We start from the raw sequence: 20,106 nt of genomic DNA on the forward strand, positions 1-20,106 counted from the left end.
CCAGCACTATAAATAGTAAAAGACCAATAGTCCTGCCATAGTGAATGTGTTTTGCCCTGCCCAATTAAACAATTCCTAAAGATTTAGACCCACTTAGTTTAGGTGTGTTTACCCTACCCAATTGAGCATGTTCGTAAGATTACAGGTTCAAATTCAGAAGGGTAGGGTTGCATATCTCATGGAAAAGCAAACCCGAGTGGAAGCATATAAGGAAGTCTCATACACCAAACTGACATCTCTCAAGATACCCCAAAAACTATTTTTTTCCCTTTACCTTTTACAGGCTTAGCTTGTCATGGTCCACTTTGTTCAAACAAATGCTCGTCCATGCAAGGTTAACAGAATAAATTAAAAACAACAAAATGGTGTGAATGAAACCAGCTCAATATTGAACAGAGCAAATTTTTCAATGCTGAAAAATTTACAGCAATGTACAAATAAATCAAACCTTGACTGCCAAATTTTAACACCTAGACGTTCCAAACTTATTCTTGTTGAGGGACAACAGATGAGGAAACCCCTCAGAGAAACCAATATACAAATGTGTCACTTCTATTTACAAATTCACAAATAGAAATGGAACAAATCTTGACCCAAACTTCCTGACCTAGAACTTCCAAACTCACTGCTCTGCGCGATTTGGAGGTGCTGAAGATGCCTCAAAAACCATTAAAGCCTCTCCACCCTGAGCTAAAATCTGGTCCAGATAATCCCTAAGTTCCTCATCCCCATTTTCAAAGGCCAAAGGGGCAGGCAAATCACTGTCCAAATTATGCCATACTCCATCAATCTTTCTCAGTGCAATCCAGTGCCTGCTCCTCCACAAACCACCCAATTTCCTGACCTGCTTATTCAACACGATTCCTATCAAGGACTGATTGAGATCCATGGAAGAAGCGGTATTTCTACGGTCGTACCAAACCACTTCTTTTCCTTTGCTTTCAAGAGCAGCAAACAGAACATTGATATCATAATTCCCTGTTAGAGCATTATGATGCGGCTTCCAAACAACAGAAAGGGGATTCCAGGCAATATTCTTTTCGGGGTCGATCAGTGTCAACTCATTAGCGATGGCATCCAATTGAGCCCTAGTGAAAACCTCATTTCCCTGATATAGCCCAATAAATTGAGACAAACATGAGCTCTTCACATCCTGTATTATGAATGTCAAACAACGGGCAGTAAACAGAACAAAACCTAACCTTAACAAACCCTAACAAAAGCTGAATGAAACCCTAGCAATGAATAACGGATAAAAAAAATTCCAATCAGTATGACTACCCTGTAAAAAAATTGGGAATAGCATAAAGGATTGTATGTACCAACTTGGAGCAAATTATTGAGGGCGTGCAATAAACAGAATTGGAGATGCTGCTTCTCGTGATAAATCTTCTTGCTTGCCTGGTTGTGGCCGAGAGAATTATCCATCTCTGCATATCCGACCTAAATCAGTGCAAAACATGATATATTAATGGCCTCCGCTTGTCTTGTGGGATTGAAACATGTTTCATTTCATTCTGGCTTGACGTGTCTGTCTTGAGTACCTATGCTAAACAGGAGCATTACACATGGAAGAATTGATTTTGTGTTTTTTTTTAACTTTCTTTTTTTCTTAAAATATTTTGAGAGGGGCTATCAAATTTTATTTGAAAAAAATATTATTGGGTTTGCAATTTTGATATTTTAAAAGGTAAAGGAATTGACATTTATTTTTTAAAGATAAAGATTCTAAAAAGAAGGATGGGGAATAAGTATTAATTTTGTGAAAAATGTGTGGTTCAAAATTAGAGAGTTTTCTAAGCATTTTTTCTCGAAAAATGTTGAAATGATAGATAAAAGGGAGATAATCAATGCGATTGGGGTAAGGATTTTCAGAAAAAGAATCTTTTTTTTCTAAGCTTAAAGTGGATTCATGGATTATGGTCAAGAATTGGGAAATATTTTCAATGTGCTTGGTCAAGTTTTTAATAGGGAAAGGGAGGCACAAGAACAAAAAAAAGACGATTTGTACAATTTTAATCTTCAATGTCAATGTAGATGTAAAATTGGAAACACCTAGCCTTATTATCTTGGAGAATTTCCTAAATCAAAATATAGAGATGCTAAAGAACATGGCAGTTATTGCTAAGTTTATTGGGTTTTGGCCTTCAATGAGAAGGATAGAAGCTTGGATAAGTAAACAATGGTTGTTGTGCTCTACTCTTATGGTGAGTTTTTTGGTGCTAGGGTTTTATCAAATCACCTTCCAATCATAACAGTATCAAAAAAATATTTTGAAGGGGGTCTTAGTTTATGGGGAATGCAAGTCTTTTCATTGAAGCTTAGTCTCCAAATTTTAAACTTGCTAAGGAGTTCATTAAGGAGGTACCTTTGTAGATTCACATGTATAAGCTTATGATGAATTTTGGTTAGAAGAACTGTTTAGGGATGTTGGCGATATGCTTGGGAAAATTTATTAATAGCTCCTCAACCATTGAAGGAAGATAATTGGCCACCTTTTTTAGGATCTTTTGGGAAGTTAATTTAAGAAAACCTATCAATATGTGTTGAAGATGAAATAAATGTTAGGTGATTGGACTTACGTTTTGGATTATGACTAATTACTAATAAGGTGTTTTAGATGTTGGAAGGCAGGTCATATTACATGGAAAAGTTAGACAGTAAGGAGTAAACAAACTAAGTCTTGCGATCCTAATGTAAGACTTAAGGGGGAATTGAACAATGAGAAGTATTTCACTAAGGATAAGGTTTCCAAGAACTTTCCTTTAGATTTTCTCAAAATCGAGGTGGGGGAGGGTGATACAAGAGCATCCCCGATTGATGAGCAATCTTGCATCAACCAAAAAAATATATATTTGTTTTTCAGTTGTTCTTGTTCAATGTTGTTGTTTTTGTGTTACTTTTGGAATTCTCTGGTAGTTGTTCCTTTTTTTGTTGTGGATCAGATTCTTGGCTTTCTGATGCAAGAGCATCCCTGGTTCATAGCAATCTTGCATCAACCAAAATATTTTCCTTTTTGTTTTGCTTTCTGTTTACAATTTCAGTTTTCCTTTCCATGTGTCCCAGTTTTGGCTCACCAGATCCTATGGAGTTGGATTCTACTTGAAGTCTTGATCATCTTTCTTACTTCCAGACCGTATTGCATTTGGATCATTTTCCGACAACATATCACTACCGGTTTCCATGACTGTTTCTTGTTACCGGTTGATAGTCCTTTGTTACCGATTGCCTGGACCTATTTTGGTGATCTACCAGAACCCATTTTGAAGCTTGCGGAGCCTTGGACATTGATTTTGATGTTCCTTGGCGTATGGATGACCTTTTCCCGCGTTCTATGTCTTATCCTTTGGATTTTCCAGAGGAATCTCTTGGCGGAGGCTGACCTTGTTTATTTTGCACGTTAGGTCTTGTTCTTTGGGTTTTGATTCCTTTTGGGCCGACTGGATCCTTTGGATCGATATATATAATTGTAATTGCACATTAGAATGCGATCGATTAGAGAATCAAGTAGCTATACTGTGCGTAGAAGATAGATTTCATGATTCAAGGTCCCGATTGTGACCTATTTTGTATGTTCTACTAGGCCTGTGAGTCGGTATGTTGTAACCCGATTGGATGTAATCAATTTTCATGCAATAAAACAATCTGTTATGCATTGCCTCCATCATATCTTTGTGTTTATGTTGTTTACTCTTGCCAACCGGTTTGGATTGATCTCTTTGAGGTCCCTCCTCGCTGGTGACTGCTTCAAGTGGTATTAGAACGAAGTTTCGTTCTGGAGGTTGCGTGTCTTGAAATTTTGTTGTAGGGTGGTGGATTGCAGATCTAACCTGCAGCTGAAAGGACTAGCGTGAACGATGGAGCGAAGAGGAGCTAGGAATGGCAGAGCACGTGGGAATGTAGACCTTGTTGTGATGGAGATGTTGCAAGGTATAGCAGCTCAGTTGGAAGTTGTGGAGATAGCCCAAAGAAGAGGCCGACATAGTGAAGATGTGAGTGAAGATGAAGGAGAAGAAGCCCCGACAGAACAAGCAAACCTACCAGCGGTTGATCTAGATGAGGAAAATTTTTTAAGGGTTTTGAGTAGGGCGAATACTAAACCTCATTTTACCCCACCAGAATATGATGGAAAGTTAGATTCAGATGAATTGATGGATTGGATCTCGAAGATGGAGAAGTATTTTGATTTTGAAAACACTACAGAAGAGAGGATGGTGAAATATGCCTGTACCCGATTGGAAGGTCATGCATCTCTTTGGTGGGAGCATTTGCAGGTTGATAGATAGAGAAGTAAAGAAAAGATTAAGACATGGGATCAGATGGTTGCTAAGTTGAAATCGAAGTTTGTGCCGGTGAATTATCAAGTGGATTTGTTCTGGAAGTTGCAGAATTTGAGACAGAAGGAATCTAGTGTGAAGGAGTACACTGAAGCATTTTACAAGTTGAATATCAGATCTGGACATGTTGATGATGAAGTTGAACAAGTTGCAAGATATTTGAATGGATTGCAGATGTCTATACAAGATGAAATCAGTTTGATCAAACTGGAATGTTGAAGAGGCTTACCAGTATGCCCTAAAGGCAAAAGAGAAGTTGAACAAAAGACATGAGCAGAGGCAAAGAGGCATAGGTGGAAGGTTTACGAGAGGAAGATTTCAAGGAGGAAGAGGATATACCAGAGGAAGATGATCCAGTACAGATCAGAGAAAGGACAAGGAAGTTAGCAAAGAAGGTAATTCATACTAGAAGGATGATAGAAATTTCTATCGGAAGAGAGAACCAGATGGTTAATAAAATGAGAATTTTGGAAGACAAGACAAGAGGACATTCAGAGGACCTTGCTTTAAGTGTGGAGGAGAAGGACATCATGCATTTGTGTGTAAGAAGACATAAACTACCAGAAGAACAACAATGGTGGAAGAAAACCCCACTGGATCAGACAATAAACCGGAAGATGGACATCTGTTGGTGGTGAGGAGAGCTTTGTGTCATATCAGAGGAGATGAAGATCCCTTGCAAAGGAAGAATCTGTTCAAGACGAGATGCACGATATCCGGTAAGTGTTGAAAAGTTGTTATTGATAGTGGTAGTTCATATAATCTTGTTTTAGAAGAGATGGTGAATAAGTTGAAATTGAAGAGATTGAAACACCCTAAGCCTTATCAGATAGTATGAATTCAGGATGAGCATAAGTTGTTAGTAAGTGAGAAATGTTTGGTGAAATTGAAAATTGGGAATTATCATGATGAAGTCTTGTGTGATATTATGCCTATGGATATTTGTCACCTTTTGTTGGGTAAACCTTAGCAGTTTGATAGACAGGCGGTACACAATGGAAGGAAGAACACATACTTGTGGCCAATGGGATGAAGAAAACCTTGTTACCCTTGGAGGAACCTTTCAAGAATGAAGTCTGTACAAATGCTAGAATCTATTTGGTAGATGGAAGAAAATTCCTGGATGGATTGAGACATGAGAATGTGTGTTTTGCCTTAATTCCTAAGAAGACTGAGAAACCGAAACCAGAAGGTGAACACCCAGAAGAAATAAAAGATTTGCTGACAGAATATGAGGACATCATTTCAGATAATGTACCTGATGGATTTCCACCTGTGAGAAGTATTAGTCATTGCATGGACTTGATTCTCGGAGCTAGTTTGCCTAACAAAGTTGCACACTGGTTGACACCAGCAAAGAATGAAGAACTAAATAGACAAGTGCAAAAGTTGTTGAAGAAAGGTTTGATCAGGGAGAGTCTGAGCCCTTGTGCAGTACCAACAGTATTAGCACCTAAGAATAATGGATAATGGAGAATGTGTACTCATTCCAGAGCAATAAACAAGATCATCGTGAAATACTGGTTTCCTTTGCCTAGGATGGATGACATAATGGACTGTTTGAGTGGAGCAAAATACTTTACAAAAATAGATTTGAACAGTAGATATCATCAGATCGGGATCAGAGAAGGTGATGAGTGGAAGACAATATTTAAGACAAATGAAGGACTGTATGAATGGTTGGTGACACCTTTTGGATTGACTAATGCACCAAGTACTTTCATGAGGCTGATGAATGAGGTATTGAAGAAATTCTTGGGTAAGTTTGTTATTGTGTATTTGGATGACATTCTGATTTTCAGTAGGATAAAAGACAAGCATTTGTTTTTTGTTTATGGTAAAAATGGAAACAACAATATTGAAAGACTAAATGAATTCAACCACAAAACCCTAGCCTAACAACAACAAAGATCCACCATAACATATGAAGATTACCTAAGACATGCAAATCAAATGAAATCACAAAGATTATACCATCACATGTCCAATAGGGTTTGGATCTCCATTCTTCCTATCTCCATTGATCTTTCTTGGTATATTTGCTCTCAAATTTTATATGTGCACAAGAGCTCAACAAAGAATGAAAATGTGGTTGCTAGCTAGATTGCATATGAAAGTTCGAATGCTAGAATGCTTCAAGGATCGATTAGGGTTGATAATGAAGGAAGCATATCCTCATATAGAAGACACTATAAGAAATGGAGGGATAAGATTAAGAGGTGTAAAAGATAAATGGTCGGCTAGGATTAGAGGGTAGGTAGATGAAATAAGAAAATAATGAGAGGGTAGGTAGTGTAGGAATTAAGAGATGGATGACATGTGTCATGGGTAGAAAAGGATAATGAATTAATTAAATAAATAAAGATTTATTTAATTAATAGAGGAAGTGGGATCAATTAAATAAATAAAAATATTTATTTAATTTAAGAAAGAGATTATTTAAATAAATAAATAAATATATTTATTTAAATGAGAAATAAGGCTAGAAGAGGATAAATTAATTAATTAAATAAATAAAGATTTATTCAATTAATATAAGAATTAGGATTAAAATAATTAAATAAATAAAGATATTTATTTAATTAGACTGGACAATTTTAGGTGTCTACAGTTTCAGTTAAGACAAGTTTTGCAGAGATTGAGAGAAGAGAAGTTGCTAATCAATATCAAGAAGTGTACTTTCATGAAGAATGAGTTAGTTTATTTGGGATTTGTGATATTTGAGGATGGTTTGAAGATGGACCCTGAGAAAGTGAAAGCAATTGTTGAGTGGCCTACACCAGAAAGCATTGGAGAGGTAAGATCATTTCATGGATTGGCTAGTTTTTACCAGAAGTTTATCAGAAATTTCAGTTCAGTTTGTAACCCTATGACTAAGACCATGAGAGGAGATTGGAAGGAATTCAAGTGGACCACCAGAGCAAACAAAAGTTTTGAACTGTTGAAGAAGAAAGTAATTGAGCATCCTGTGTCGGCTTTACCAGATTTTAATAAAGTATTTCAAGTGGATTGTGATGCAAGTGGAATAGAAATAGGAGCAGTCTTGAGTCAGGAAGGGAGAGCAGTAGCCTATTCCAATGAGAAATTTAATGATTCCTGGAGAAGATATTCAGTGTATGATCAGGAGTTTTATGTCATAGTTCAAGCCTTGAAGAAGTGGATACATTACTTGTTGCCTAAAGAGTTTGTGTTGTATACAAATCATCAAGCTTTGCAGTATTTAAATAGTCAGAGTAAGTTGAATCAGAGACATATGAGAGGGGTAGAATTCTTGCAAAGTTACACCTTTGTGTTGAAGCATAGAAGTGGGAAATCTAACAAAGTTGTTGATGCATTGAGTCGGAGAAGGAATTTGCTGACATAGATGAGAGTGATAGTATTAGGATTTGAAGACCTTGTATGATGACGACCTGGATTTTGCAGAACCTTGGAAAGCATGTAGAGAACTAGTTATGGTAGATAGAAGCAAGTGTTTGGATTACTTCATTCAGGATGGGATGTTATTCAGAGGAATTCAGTTGTGCATACCTAAGAGTTCTATGAGGAAGAAACTGATAAAGGAGAAACCTAGTGGAGGATTAGCTGGACATTTTGGGCATTGACAAAATAGTAGCATTGGTGAGTGAGCAGTACTTTTGACCCTATATTCATAAGGATGTTAAGAGATATGTACAGAGTTGTAGAGTTTGTCAAGTTGCAAAGGGTAGTAGTTAGAATGTGGGATTGTATAAACCTTTGACAATATCGGTAAGACCTTGGGAGGATATAAGCATGGATTTTGCACTTGGATTGCCTAAGACACCGAGAGGGAATAATTTTATATTTGTGGTAGTGGGTAGATTCTCGAAGATGGCTCATTTCATACCTTGCAAGAAGACATCAGATGCATTGCATGTAGCAGACCTATTTTTCAAGGAAGTGGTGAGATTGCATGGATTACCTAAGAGCATAGTTTTAGACAGACATACTAAGTTTGTTGGCTATTTTTGGAGAACACTTTGGAAGAAGATGAAGATAGATTTGAAGTTCAGTTCTACTTTTCATCCACAGACTGATGGACAGACATAAGTTGTTAACCGGAGTTTGGGAAATTTGTCGAGATGTTTAGTGACAGATAAAACCAGAAGTTGGGATTTGACCCTTGCACAAGCAAAGTTTGCCTACAATAATTCAGTGAATAGAAGTACCAGAAAAACACCTTTTGAGATTGTTACCAGAGTGCATCCTAGAGGTATTTCAGAATTCAAAGACATTGGCAGTGAAGATTGGAGAAGTTTAGAAGCAGAAGACTTTGCAGACCACATGACAACATTGCATATTCAAGTTAAGCATCATTTGGAAGACATGAACATCAAGTATAAGGACAAGACATATGAGAATAAGAGACAAGGAATTTGAAGTTGGCGATGAAGTGATGGTATATCTGAGAAGAAAGAGATTCCTGATTGGAACTTATAATAGGTTGCAAATGAAGAAGTTTGGACCTTGCGGGATTTTGAGGAAGTTTAGTTTTGGAAATTCATATGAAGTGGAGTTACTAGATACTCTAAGTATTTCACCTGTGTTTAACATTGTAGATCTTCATGAACCAAAATTCAGTGAGAACAATGTTACAAACTTGGAGAAACAGTTACCCCGGAAGGAACCGAATTAGATTTAAGAGATTTTGGATAGCAAGATTGGGCGTAGTACCCAGAGTAGTCAGTATAAGGAATATCTTATGAAGTGGAAGGACATACTAGTTGAAGATTCATCTTGGATTTCTTAGGCAGAGGTAGACCGCCTTGGTTTCCCTATGACCGTAACAAAGTGAGAGGCTCACTTTTTCAATAACTCTGGATGTCTAATGCATTTTCATCCTCGGTTCATAGAAACCTTGCATCAACCAAAAAACATTTTCCTTTCTATTTTGCTTTTTGTTTACAGTTTCAGTTTTCCTTTCTGTGTGTCCCAGTTTTGGCTCATCGGATCCTGTGGAGTTGGATTCTACTTGAAGACTTGATCATCTTTCTTGCATTCAAATTGCATCGCATTTGGATAATTTTTCGGCAAGATATCGCTACCAGTTTCCATGATAGTTTCTTGTTACCAGTTGATAGTCCTTTGTTACTGGTTGCCTGGACCTATTTTGGTGATGTATCGGAACCCATTTTGAAGATTGCAGAGCCTTGGGCATTGATTCCAATGTTCCTTGGCATGTGGTCGACCTTTTCCTACATTCTACATTACATCCTTTGGATTTTTCAGAGGAATATCTTGGTGGAGGCCAACCTTGTTTATTTTGCACATTAGGTCTTGTTCTTCAGGTTTTGATCCCTTTTGGGCAGACTCGATCCTTTGGATCGATATATATAATTGTAATTGCGCATTAGAATGCGATCAATCAGAGAATCAAGTAGCTAGACTGTGTGTAGAAGATAGATTTCATGATTCAAGGTCCCGATTGTGACATATTTTGTATGTTCTATTAGGCCTGTGAACTGGTATGTTGTAACCTGGTTGTTACCGGTTGGATGTAATCAATTTTCATGCAATAAAACAATTATTTGTGCATTGCCTCCATCATATCTTTGTGTTTTCATTGTGTTTACTCTTGTTGACTGGTCCAGATTGATCTCTTTGAGGTCCCTCCTCATCGGTGATTGCTTCACTTTTAGACATGTTTTTATTCCTCGTTCTAGATTTCCAACTCATTTGGACTCTTTTTTGACAAGTTATTGCTTTCAAATTGTTTGTTTCTTGGTTCTGGAGCAATTTTTAGCTTAACGGTTAGCCAGAGATTTCTTCTCTTGCAGAGCGATTTCTCGACATGTGTCTAATTGGCACCACGTACGATGTACCTAGGCCCTTGGCTAACCTTCCTTGGTGGTCCACACTTCATTATTGTCTTTGGCGAAGGTGATATTCATGCTTTGGGTCCGACCTATCTTACACGTTTCATTTTCCTGTCATTGGAGGATGTGATATTTTGTGTCTGACCCAAATGTGTTCTGGATGCTATATATATTGTTGTAATTGATCCTTAGAAAAAAAGGCAAGAGATTGTATGATGATGAATTCATGTTATGTAATTTGGATACCTCTTGGAGTTTTGGACAGATTTTAATCTAGAATGTAAGTTGTTCTAGGCCTATAAGTTTATATGTACACCAGATGTTTCCTTTTGGGTTATGGTGAATCTATGATGGTGCAGATGTTTAAATTAATATTTTCTCTATGTATTGTTGTTGCTTTTGTTGTGTTACTCTTGTTGCACGGTTCAGACTGTTCTCTATAAGGACCCCCTGTTGTGACTGCATCAAGTGGTATCAGAGCAGGTTACAAACCTTGAGGCATTCATTTGGGCGTACATATTGTCGATTTCAGGTAGGCTGCAAATTTGTTCAACAGATCGCCGACGAAGAGGCAATTGAAACTTGTAGTCAGATTACTGAGCTAAGGCAATTGCATTAGAGCAAAGGAGGATATGTCACCGAGAAGGATGAACCCTCGAAGGGTAGAGTAGATGATGGAGGATTTCAGAAATGAGATGAGGAATAAGATCCAAAACATGTTGGCTGGTTTGCAGAGGAATCTGGAACTGGAGGATGAGTATGAAGAGGCTGAAGAGGAACTAGAGGCTGAAGAGGCTGAAGGACCGGAAGATGAAAGAGAAGAAATATTGATTAGAGTGGTGGCACAAGTAATGTTCATAAAGTGGAGGTTTCTAACTTTTTAGGTATGTTGAATTTGGAAGACCTGATAGACTAGATCAGAGAATTGGAGTACTACTTTGAGTTTGAGGATGTTAGAGATCCATAGAGGGTTAGGTTAGCACAAAATAAGTTGAATGGGCATGCTACTTTATGGTGGAAAGAGTTGCAGAGAGATAGAGTGGAGAATGGTGAGATGAAAATCACCCGGTGGAGACATATGTTAGAATAATTGGGTCTTTACTTGATTAATTAAACATTATTTGTTTAATTATTTAAGTTTCCAATTATCTTTTTACACTTAAGCTAACATTAGGTGCATATAATTAATTATTTTAATTAATTATTATGTGCAAACCTAAGGTTTTCCCTTTTTAGGGTTTCTTGACCTATTAGAGGTTACTTTTTCTTTTCATTGTATCATCTTTTCAATATACATTTTTCTGGTGAATTGGAGCTCTCTTTTTTGGAGAATATTTTTCCTCTGTTTTTCTTGTTCTTCAAATTTTGCTTCATTGCTTCTCCTTGTAACAGGTTATTCAGCTTGCAGAAGATCTTCAGGCTACTGTGGGGTTATATTTCTCAACTCCTATATGGTATCAGAGCTCAGATCTGCAGCTACCTGTTCCTATTTTTTGAGAATTTTGCATTTGAAGCAGATCTAGGGTTTCAGGCATTTTTTTGTGTGCTTAGGGTTAAGGTTTTTTTTTTTTTTTTTTTTTTTCCCTGAGCACTTTGGGCCTAAACGGACCTCACCATCGTGCTCAGAAGACCCAAAAACCCCTATAGTCATATAAAATTTGTCCATTTTTTACCCTTGAGCATCTGGGTGATTTTTTTTTCTCTCCAAGCCAGGCCGTACGGCCCTGGCACGCAAATCAAGAAAAAAATTTTGAAGAAAAAAAAAATGCCTTTTTACAGCATGCAGGCCAAATTGTTTTGATTTTTCAAAAAAAAAATCAAACAAATAAAAAAAAACGCATTAAAAAAAAGTTTTTTTTTAAACCCAAATTGTAGGATACCTGACCTGACAGTCCGGCGCCGTACGGACCTGTCAGGCTGGCCCCATTGGCACCGCCATCCATGCCATCCTTGTCGCCTGTGCTATCCTCACCGCCCATGCTCCTCACCGCCGGCCGTCCGTGACGTCTCCCGCCGGCGATTTTTTCCCTGCTCCGGCAGGCGCTTCGACCGCCGCTCCCGCACCGCCGGCGAGCCACCACCGCCGGGCTGCGCCACTTCCACCGCACCGCTCCGCCTCTGCGCCACCTATGCCCATCCTGAGCGCCACTCCACCTCTGCGCCACCTGCACTCAGCCCGAGCGCCACCTCCGCTCGGAGCACTACCAGCCCCTCCTCTCTAGTCTTTTTGAGAGGGGGTTGGTTTTTTGGGCCTAGATCGTGCATCCGGAGTCAGATTTTGGTGAATGAATAGGCGTTGGAAAGGTGATTCCGAGACAGACCTTGTGGTGGTATAATTTTTTCCTGGATCTACTATTTGACTATTTTTTTTACTAGTCAAAGTCGGGCTTCTTTTTTGCACTTCCGAGGCCATAGAATGGGCAAACGGACTCCGTTTTTCGAAAATGAATAGGCGTTGGAAAGCTCTCAGCATGCTCTATTCAGATTTGTGATATTTTTTCTCAGATTTTTTACCAGGTACATGAGATATCAGTTTGAATTTTTTTTGCTTATGCACTACTTCCTTCTCAGTACTATGTACTAGGGTTTGGGTTTCTCCATTGTGGGGGGTGTTTTTTTTCTCACTTTTTGTCATTTATCTCAGAAATCAGGAACACCTAAACTCTCAAAACAAACAAACCCTTCTACATCTTCTGTCTATTCTGAAAGATCACATAATAAAAACAACCAACAAGCAGGTGCAGGTGCAGAGTTTTTTTCTTTGTTCTCATGGCAGATCCTTCAGTTGAGTTGTTGACTTCACACAACTATCACACCTAGAAGCCTCGCATCACAAGGCTTCTCAGGTCACGAGGGTTGTCGGCTACATTGGATGAGGTTTAGCCAGACCTTCACCGTCCTTATGAGGTTCTTATGTATCGGATCAAGCTGGATGAGGCCATGGGTTTGATCGCTTTGCATGTCTCCGACAGTCTTCTGTTTCACCTTGATGAGTTGCTTACTCCTCAGGATATGTGGTTGAAGTTTGATTCTCTCTTCAGGAGGGTCAATGAGATTCAGGCATTATAGATTGAGGCAGAGTTGAGTTCATTATTACCTGATACCTTTCCCACTATTGAGGATTTTTTGAACAAATTCAAGACTACCCGATCTGTTCTTCAGGGATGTGGAAAGAACAAGACCGATACAAAGTGCATTGATTTGATTCTTTCGAAGCTTCGGGGTCCCTTTCAGTTTTTTGCCTCTGCTTTCTACTCCACCATGGATGGTTTGGGTACTAATTTCACCATGCCTAGCTTTGATGTCTTTTGTGAGCGCTTGTCTCGTAAGCAGTCTCATCTTTCTTAGTTGGATACGCTCTTAGGCTCCAAGAACAAAGCATTGGTTGCTCAGTCCTCTAAGGAGAAGGACAAACAGAAGCAGAAACCGAAGCAGAAAAAGACTTCCGCAGGTAGTGAGAATTCCTTCAAGCCTGCTCCTAAGTCTGATTCTAAACCTGTTCCTCCCAAACAAGGGAAATCTTCATAGTCCGGTGAGTCTTCCTCCAAGACTAAGAAGAAATCATCAGACACTTGCAATTTTTGTGGAAATGACGGACATCCAGTTTCCAGGTGTTGGAAATGATTAGAGGCTTTAGAGGAAGCCATGCATCAGCATCACATTTCCTCACCTCAGGCATCTTCTCCTTCCAAAAGGAAAGGTCATGCTCTCACTGCTAGAGCTTCGACCTCTGGGTCCACTTGGATTCTAGATTCTGGTGCTTCTCACCATATGACACACACTCAGTAGTTGGTTACTTCTCTTGCCTCTTGTGGTATTTCACAGATTGCAGTGGGTGACTCAGTTCAGCTTTCCGTCTTGGGTTCAGGTTCTGTCTCTTTGGATGGGGGTACTCTACAGGATGTTCTGGTTGTCCCTGACGTCTTGATGAACCTCTTGTCCATTTATCAGATTTGCCACTCTAGCTCTGGTAAGACAGTTGAGTTCTCACCACATGATGTGGTTATTCGGGACCTCCATGACCCTGATTTGGTTGTGGCTTCTGGTAGTGTGGATTCTGCATCTTGTCTCTACAGATTTGACGAATTTGAGCCCTCTTTGGGTACAGGTTCATCTTTCATAGCACATGCAGATTCAGTGAGTAAGCTTTGGCATGAGCGATTGGGCCATGTCAATTACAGATATCTTCAGCAGATGAGTACATAGGCACTTGTTCTTGGGCTCCCACAGATTTCCTGCATTGATGGTGTTTGTCGTGGTTGTGTTCTTGGCAAGCATCACAGAGATCCCTTTCCGAAAGGGAGAGCCTCTCGTTCTTTGGCACCCTTGGAGTTGATTCACAGTGATCTCATGTCATTTCCCACTCCTTCTTTTTTAGGGGCCAAGTATGTACTCACGTTTATTGATGACTTCTCCAAACACACATGGGTGTACTTTCTTAAGTACAAGTCTGATGTCTTTGATTCATTTCGAATCTTCAAAACATTTGTCGAGAAGCAGTCTGGCTATTCTATTTGGCGGATACGTATAGATAATGGGGGGGAGTATGTGAATCAGGCTTTCAGAAATTTTTGCATTGAGCATGGTTTGCAGCATTAGTTTACTGTTCCCTACACCCCTCACCAGAATGGTGTCGCTGAACGCAAGAACAAAACTTTATGGGAGATGGCGAATTGTATGATTCAGTCCAGGTCCATGGATTCGTCTTTTTGGGCTGAGGCAATCAATTGTGCCAACTATATTCAGAATCGGATGCCTCACAAGGCTATTCAACATATGACTCCTGAGGAGGCTTGGTCTCATGACAAGCCTGATGTTTCCTTTTTTCGAGTATTTGGTAGTGAGGCATGGGCCTTTATTCCTGATGCTCAGAGGAAAGCCATGGAGCGAAAGAGCCGACCACTCATTTTTGTTGGCTATTGTGAGGATGTTAAGGCGTATAGGTTGTTTGATCCTGATTCCAGAGAGGTCCTGTTTTGACGGGATGTTCAGTTTGATGAGCATCTTCCCACAGTGGATACCCCGACTCCAGTGTCTACTCCTCTACCTACTCTGGCCACTGCACCACTTCAGGATCTTTTTGAGGCTGATTCTGATGATGGTGCTGATGATCCACCATCCTCACCTCCACCATCCCCACCTCCACTTGCTCCACCTCAGATGCCCAAGTGGGCTCACCTTACTATTGCAGCGGTAGGTCCTCTGGCTGGTGACCCTTCACATACTCATCGTACTCGTTCTCACACAGTGGGTTCTAGTCTTTCGAGTCATGCAATTTCAGATGATCCTCAGACATTTTCAGAGGCGACAGGTCACCCTGAGTGGGATTGTGCTATGGAGGAGGAGTATTCTTCTTTGATGAGGAATCATACATGGGATCTCTGTCCTCTTCCTAAGGGCAGAAAGATGGTTAGGTGTCGCTCGTTGTATCGCACTGAATATGCTGCTGATGGTTCCATTGATAAGTACAAGGCACGTCTTGTTGCGAAGGGTTTTTCATAGGTTGAGGGTATTGATTACTCCAAGACATTTGCCCTTGTAGCCAAGATGAATTCCATTCACTTTGTACTCTCTCTTGCAGCTTCTCGGCGTTGGCCTATTTTTCAGATGGATGTGAAGAGTGCCTTCTTGCACAGGGATCTACAGGAGGAAATCTACATGGAACAACCTCAGGGATTTGTGCAGGATAGTTCTTTGGTTTGTAGACTTTGGTGTTCATTGTATGGTCTCAAATAGGCACCTTGGGCTTGGTATGAGAAGATGGACTGTTTCTTGCTCTCCATTGGGTTCTCCCACAGTCATTCTGATCACACTGTCTACATTCAGCTTCTTGAGGGTGACATTTTGGTTCTTTTGCTATATGTTGATGATCTTCTCATCACGGGTAGCTCATCCTCTATGATTCAGCATATTCAGCATGCCTTGATGGATCAGTTTGAGATGACAGATCTCGGTCCCTTGCACTATTTCCTTGGTCTTCAGGTGATTCAGTCTTCTGATGGGATCTCTCTCTACCAGCAGAAGTATGCTCTTGACATGCTTTAGTGCTTCGGCATGCTTGATTGCAAGCCTGCTCCCACACCATTTTAGTCAGGGGTTGTTTTGACCATAGCTTGTCCCACTCCTTCAGTTGATTCTACACTTTACAGGCAGTTGGTTGGCAGTTTGTTGTACCTGACTCACACCCGTCCTGATATTTCCTTTGCGGTTGGTCTTGTCTCTCGCTTCTCCCATGATCCTCATGAGAGTCATTGGCAAGCTGCCAAAGGTATTTTGAGGTACATTCAGGGCACTAGTTCTCATGGCATTCATTATACATTAGGGGAACCACACATTGTTGGCTACACTGACTCAGATTGGGCTGGTGATGTCACTGATCGGAAGTCTACTTCCGGCTTTGTTTTCTGTCTTGGCTCTGGTCCTATCACATGGTCTTGCAAGAAGCAGACTGCTCATGCATTATCATCTACAGAGGTTGAGTACCGCTCTGCTGTGCTCGCTAGTCAGGAGATCTTATGGCTTTGACAGTTGATGACTGAGTTTGGTTTTCCTCCTGATAGTCCCACTATTCTTTGGTGTGACAATCAGAGTGCTATTCATATATCCCGCAACCCAGTAGAGCATCAGCAGACGAAGCACATTGAGCTTCACATGCATTTCATCTATCAGTTGATTCAGGATGGTGTTCTCATTCTGGAGTACATTCCCACTTCTAAGTAGGTTGCAGACATCTTCATGAAACTTTTTGCATCACCGCGCTATCTTCAGTTGCGCTCTATGCTCGGGGTGAAGGAAGTTGTCCTTGGGGGTCTTTATGAGGCCTTCCTTCCTTCTTCTTCTTTCAGCATGTTCTTTTATCTCTTTTTGGAGAGGAGTTTTTTCCCACTGAGTTTTCTCCTTTGTCTTCGTTTCATAGAGATTTCATTGTATTTGGGTACCTGATCAGGCCTTGTTGTTGGGACCCATCTTTCATGCTTTCAGTAGTTGTTCTAGGTTTTAGCTTCTCCCTAAGTCTAGCTTAAGGGGGGGTGTTAGAGTAATTGGGTCTTTACTTGATTAATTAAACATTATTTGTTTAATTCTTTAAGTTTCCAATTATCTTTTTACACTTAAGCTAACATTAGGTGCATATAATTAATTATTTTAATTAATTATTATGTGCAAACCTAGGGTTTTCCCTTTTTAGGGTTTCTTGACCTATTATAGGTTACTTTTTCTTTTCATTGTATCATCTTTTCAATATACATTTTTCTGGTGAATTGGAGCTCTTTTTTTTGGAGAATATTTTTCCTGTGTTTTTCTTGTTCTTTAGATTTTGCTTCATTCTCCTTGTAGCAGGTTATTCGGCTTGCAGAAGATCTTCAGGCTACTGTGGGGTTGTATTTCTCAACTCCTATAACATATGGTTGCAAGATTGAAGGCTAAATTCATTCTCGAAGAATATGAGTTGGAATTATTTAAGAAGTTGCGGAACTTGAAACAGAGGAACATGAGTGTGAAAGTGTATACTGAGGAATTCTACAAGGTGATGATCAGATTTGGACTTAGAGAGATGGATAGAGAGAAGGTGGCTAGACACATTAATGGACTTGGATTTAACATTCAAGATGAGATGAGTATGTTGAATATTTCTACAATTGAGGAGGCCTACCAATATGCTTTGAAGGCTAAAGATAATGTGAAAAGAAGATAACATAATAACCCTAAAGGAGGAGAGAGATATGTAGTAAATAGACGATAGATGAGTGGTAGTATGGAGAAGTAGACTACTAAAGATGAATCAAGATCTAAATGGAGTAAAGAACCAAATTAGAAGACACAAAGAAAAGGGAATGGCAGTAGCAACAACGAATTCTTGGGTAAATGTTTCAAGTATGGAGAAACCTGACACAGATCTTATGAGTGTTTCTTGGTAACTGATAAAGGAATGACACAAAATTTCATAACATGTGAGAAACTAGATACAAGAGCTATAGATGAGAGTATGATAGCATAGGAGCAGGGAGAATCCCTTATGTTTAGAAAGTCTTGGTGGAGCAGAGCAAAGAATAAACCAGACCTACACAAAGGAAAAATGTTTTCTGAACTATATGCAAATCAAGTGGTAAGTGTTGTAAGGTTATTGTGGATAGTGGTAGTACTGATAATTTGGTAGTAGAGGAGATGGTAGAGAATCTTGGTTTGAAGAGGCTTGAGCATCCTTTTGCTTACAAGGTGAGTTGGTTGAAAGATGACCATGTGGTAGTGGTGAGAGAATAGTGCTTGGTAAATTTTAGTATTGTGGTTTTCAAATATGAAGTCTTGTGTGATGTGGTGTCTATGAGTGCTTGTCACGTTTTGCTGGGTAGACCTTGGCAGTATGATAGAGGAGCTATCTATGATTGTAGAAGAAACTTGATCACTATTGAGAAGGATGGCCAAAAGTTTACTTTGGCTTCTTTGGAGGAAAAAGAGGAGGAAGTGAAGAACTTGAGCCTTGTGAAGATTTGTCGTGTTGAGAAGCAGGATGCATAGGTTATACCAGATGATGGAATGGATTTGAAGAAGGATCTTGTGGATGGGTCTATTAGCAAATGGTATTGGATGGAAGTGAAGTTAGAGTTGTGGTGGAAGATAAGATGAGTTATGGTGGAAGGAATAGATTAGATTTGCGGAGGAAAGAGATTGGTAATAAGAGACAGTGTGCAGGTATGAAGCAAGGAAAGAGGGGAGAAGAGGAAAATAAGTTAGGGAATTTAGCTAAGTTATCAGAAGGGGTAAGGAGGATGAGCTTTGTAGACAGAGAATACATTTGGATCATAAATGAACATGGGGTTTTTATTCCAAATCCTTTCTGATGTTCATGAGTTTCCCCTCATGGAACATATTTTTCTACCTGGGGTGTCTGATGTAGGAGCATCCCCGATCGATGAGCAATCTTGCATCAACCAATTTTTTTTTTTTGCTTTTCAGTTGTTCTTGTTCAGTGTTGTTGTTTTTGTGCTACTTCTGGAATTCTTTGGTAGTTGTTCCTTTTTGTTGCGGATTAGATTCTTGGCTTTCAGACATGTTCTTATTCCTTGTTATATATTTCTAGTTTATTTGGACTCTTTTCCGGCAAGTTATTGCTTCCGGATTGGTTGTTTCTTGGTTTTGGAACAGTTTTGAGTGTAACGACTAGTTGGAGATTTCTTCTCTTGCGAATTGATTTCTCGACGTGCAGATCTAATTGGCACCACGTACGATGTACCTAGTCCCTTGGCTGACCTTCCTTGGTGGTTCGCACTTTGTTATTGTCTTTGGCAGAGGTGATCTTCATGCTTTGGGTCTAACCTATCTTACATGTTTCATTTTCCTATCATTGGAGAATGTGATCTTTTGTGGCCAACCCAGATGTGTTCCTAGATACTATATATATTGTTGTAATTGATCCTTAGAAAAAAAGGTGAGAGATTGTATGAGGATGAATTCATGTTATGTAATTTGGATACCTCTTGGAAGTCTGGATGGATTGTAATCTAGAATGTAAGTTGTTCTAGGCTTGTAATCCTGTATGTATACCAGATGTTGTTGACTAGTTTATGGTGAATCTATGATGTTGCAGATGCCTGAATTAACATTTTCTCTATGTATTGTAGTTTCTTCCATTGTGTTACTCTTGCTGCATGGTTCAGACTATTCTCTTTGAGGACCCCCCTGTCATGATTGCATCAGAGGGAGTCAAAGAGAGGAGAATGTGTCTCTTCAAGATGGTGAAAATGAACCAAGAGAGATTTTCAAAGAGGCAAAGGGAAAGGATATTCCCTCAATAATTGAGGCATAAGTAGAAGTTAATAGGTTTAAGATATAAAACAATGAAGATTCAAGAAAGGACACCTTTGATGATGAGGCTACTAGCTCAAGTTGGGGTGTGGTCACTAAAAGGAGTGGGAGAATTGGGGAAAAAACTGGCCTAC

The 20,106-nt window shown here is 39.5% G+C and overlaps 1 protein-coding gene across 2 annotated transcripts; it reads right to left on the minus strand.

Moving 5' to 3' along the window:
• Positions 1-368: 368 nt before the first annotated feature.
• Positions 369-1,584, minus strand: LOC131065858 (josephin-like protein). 2 transcript variants are annotated; one of them, XM_058000503.2, is made up of 2 exons: positions 1,327-1,584; positions 369-1,108 (listed from the first exon to the last, which is right to left on the minus strand). In XM_058000503.2, exons 1-2 carry the CDS (start codon positions 1,426-1,428, stop codon positions 623-625), a joined length of 588 nt encoding a protein of 195 aa, XP_057856486.1. In that variant the 5' UTR covers positions 1,429-1,584; the 3' UTR covers positions 369-622. The 2 variants fall into 2 exon arrangements, with proteins under 2 accessions (XP_057856486.1, XP_057856485.1); XM_058000502.2 differs by having other exon boundaries at positions 1,323-1,582.
• Positions 1,585-20,106: the final 18,522 nt, after the last annotated feature.

This window comes from Cryptomeria japonica, chromosome 6 (assembly GCF_030272615.1).
Source record: "Cryptomeria japonica chromosome 6, Sugi_1.0, whole genome shotgun sequence".
Classification (NCBI taxonomy): Eukaryota; Viridiplantae; Streptophyta; class Pinopsida; order Cupressales; family Cupressaceae; genus Cryptomeria; species Cryptomeria japonica.

What these genes read in the sequence shown, in the direction of transcription:
- LOC131065858 (XM_058000502.2), bottom strand. Translation starts at nt 1,436, where the DNA reads ATGCAGAGATGGATAATTCTCTCGGCCACAACCAGGCAAGCAAGAAGA. An exon ending in CAATAATTTGCTCCAAGTTG is followed by an intron (nt 1,109 to 1,322) that starts GTACATACAATC and finishes GGGCTATATCAG; the next exon opens with GGAAATGAGGTTTTCACTAG.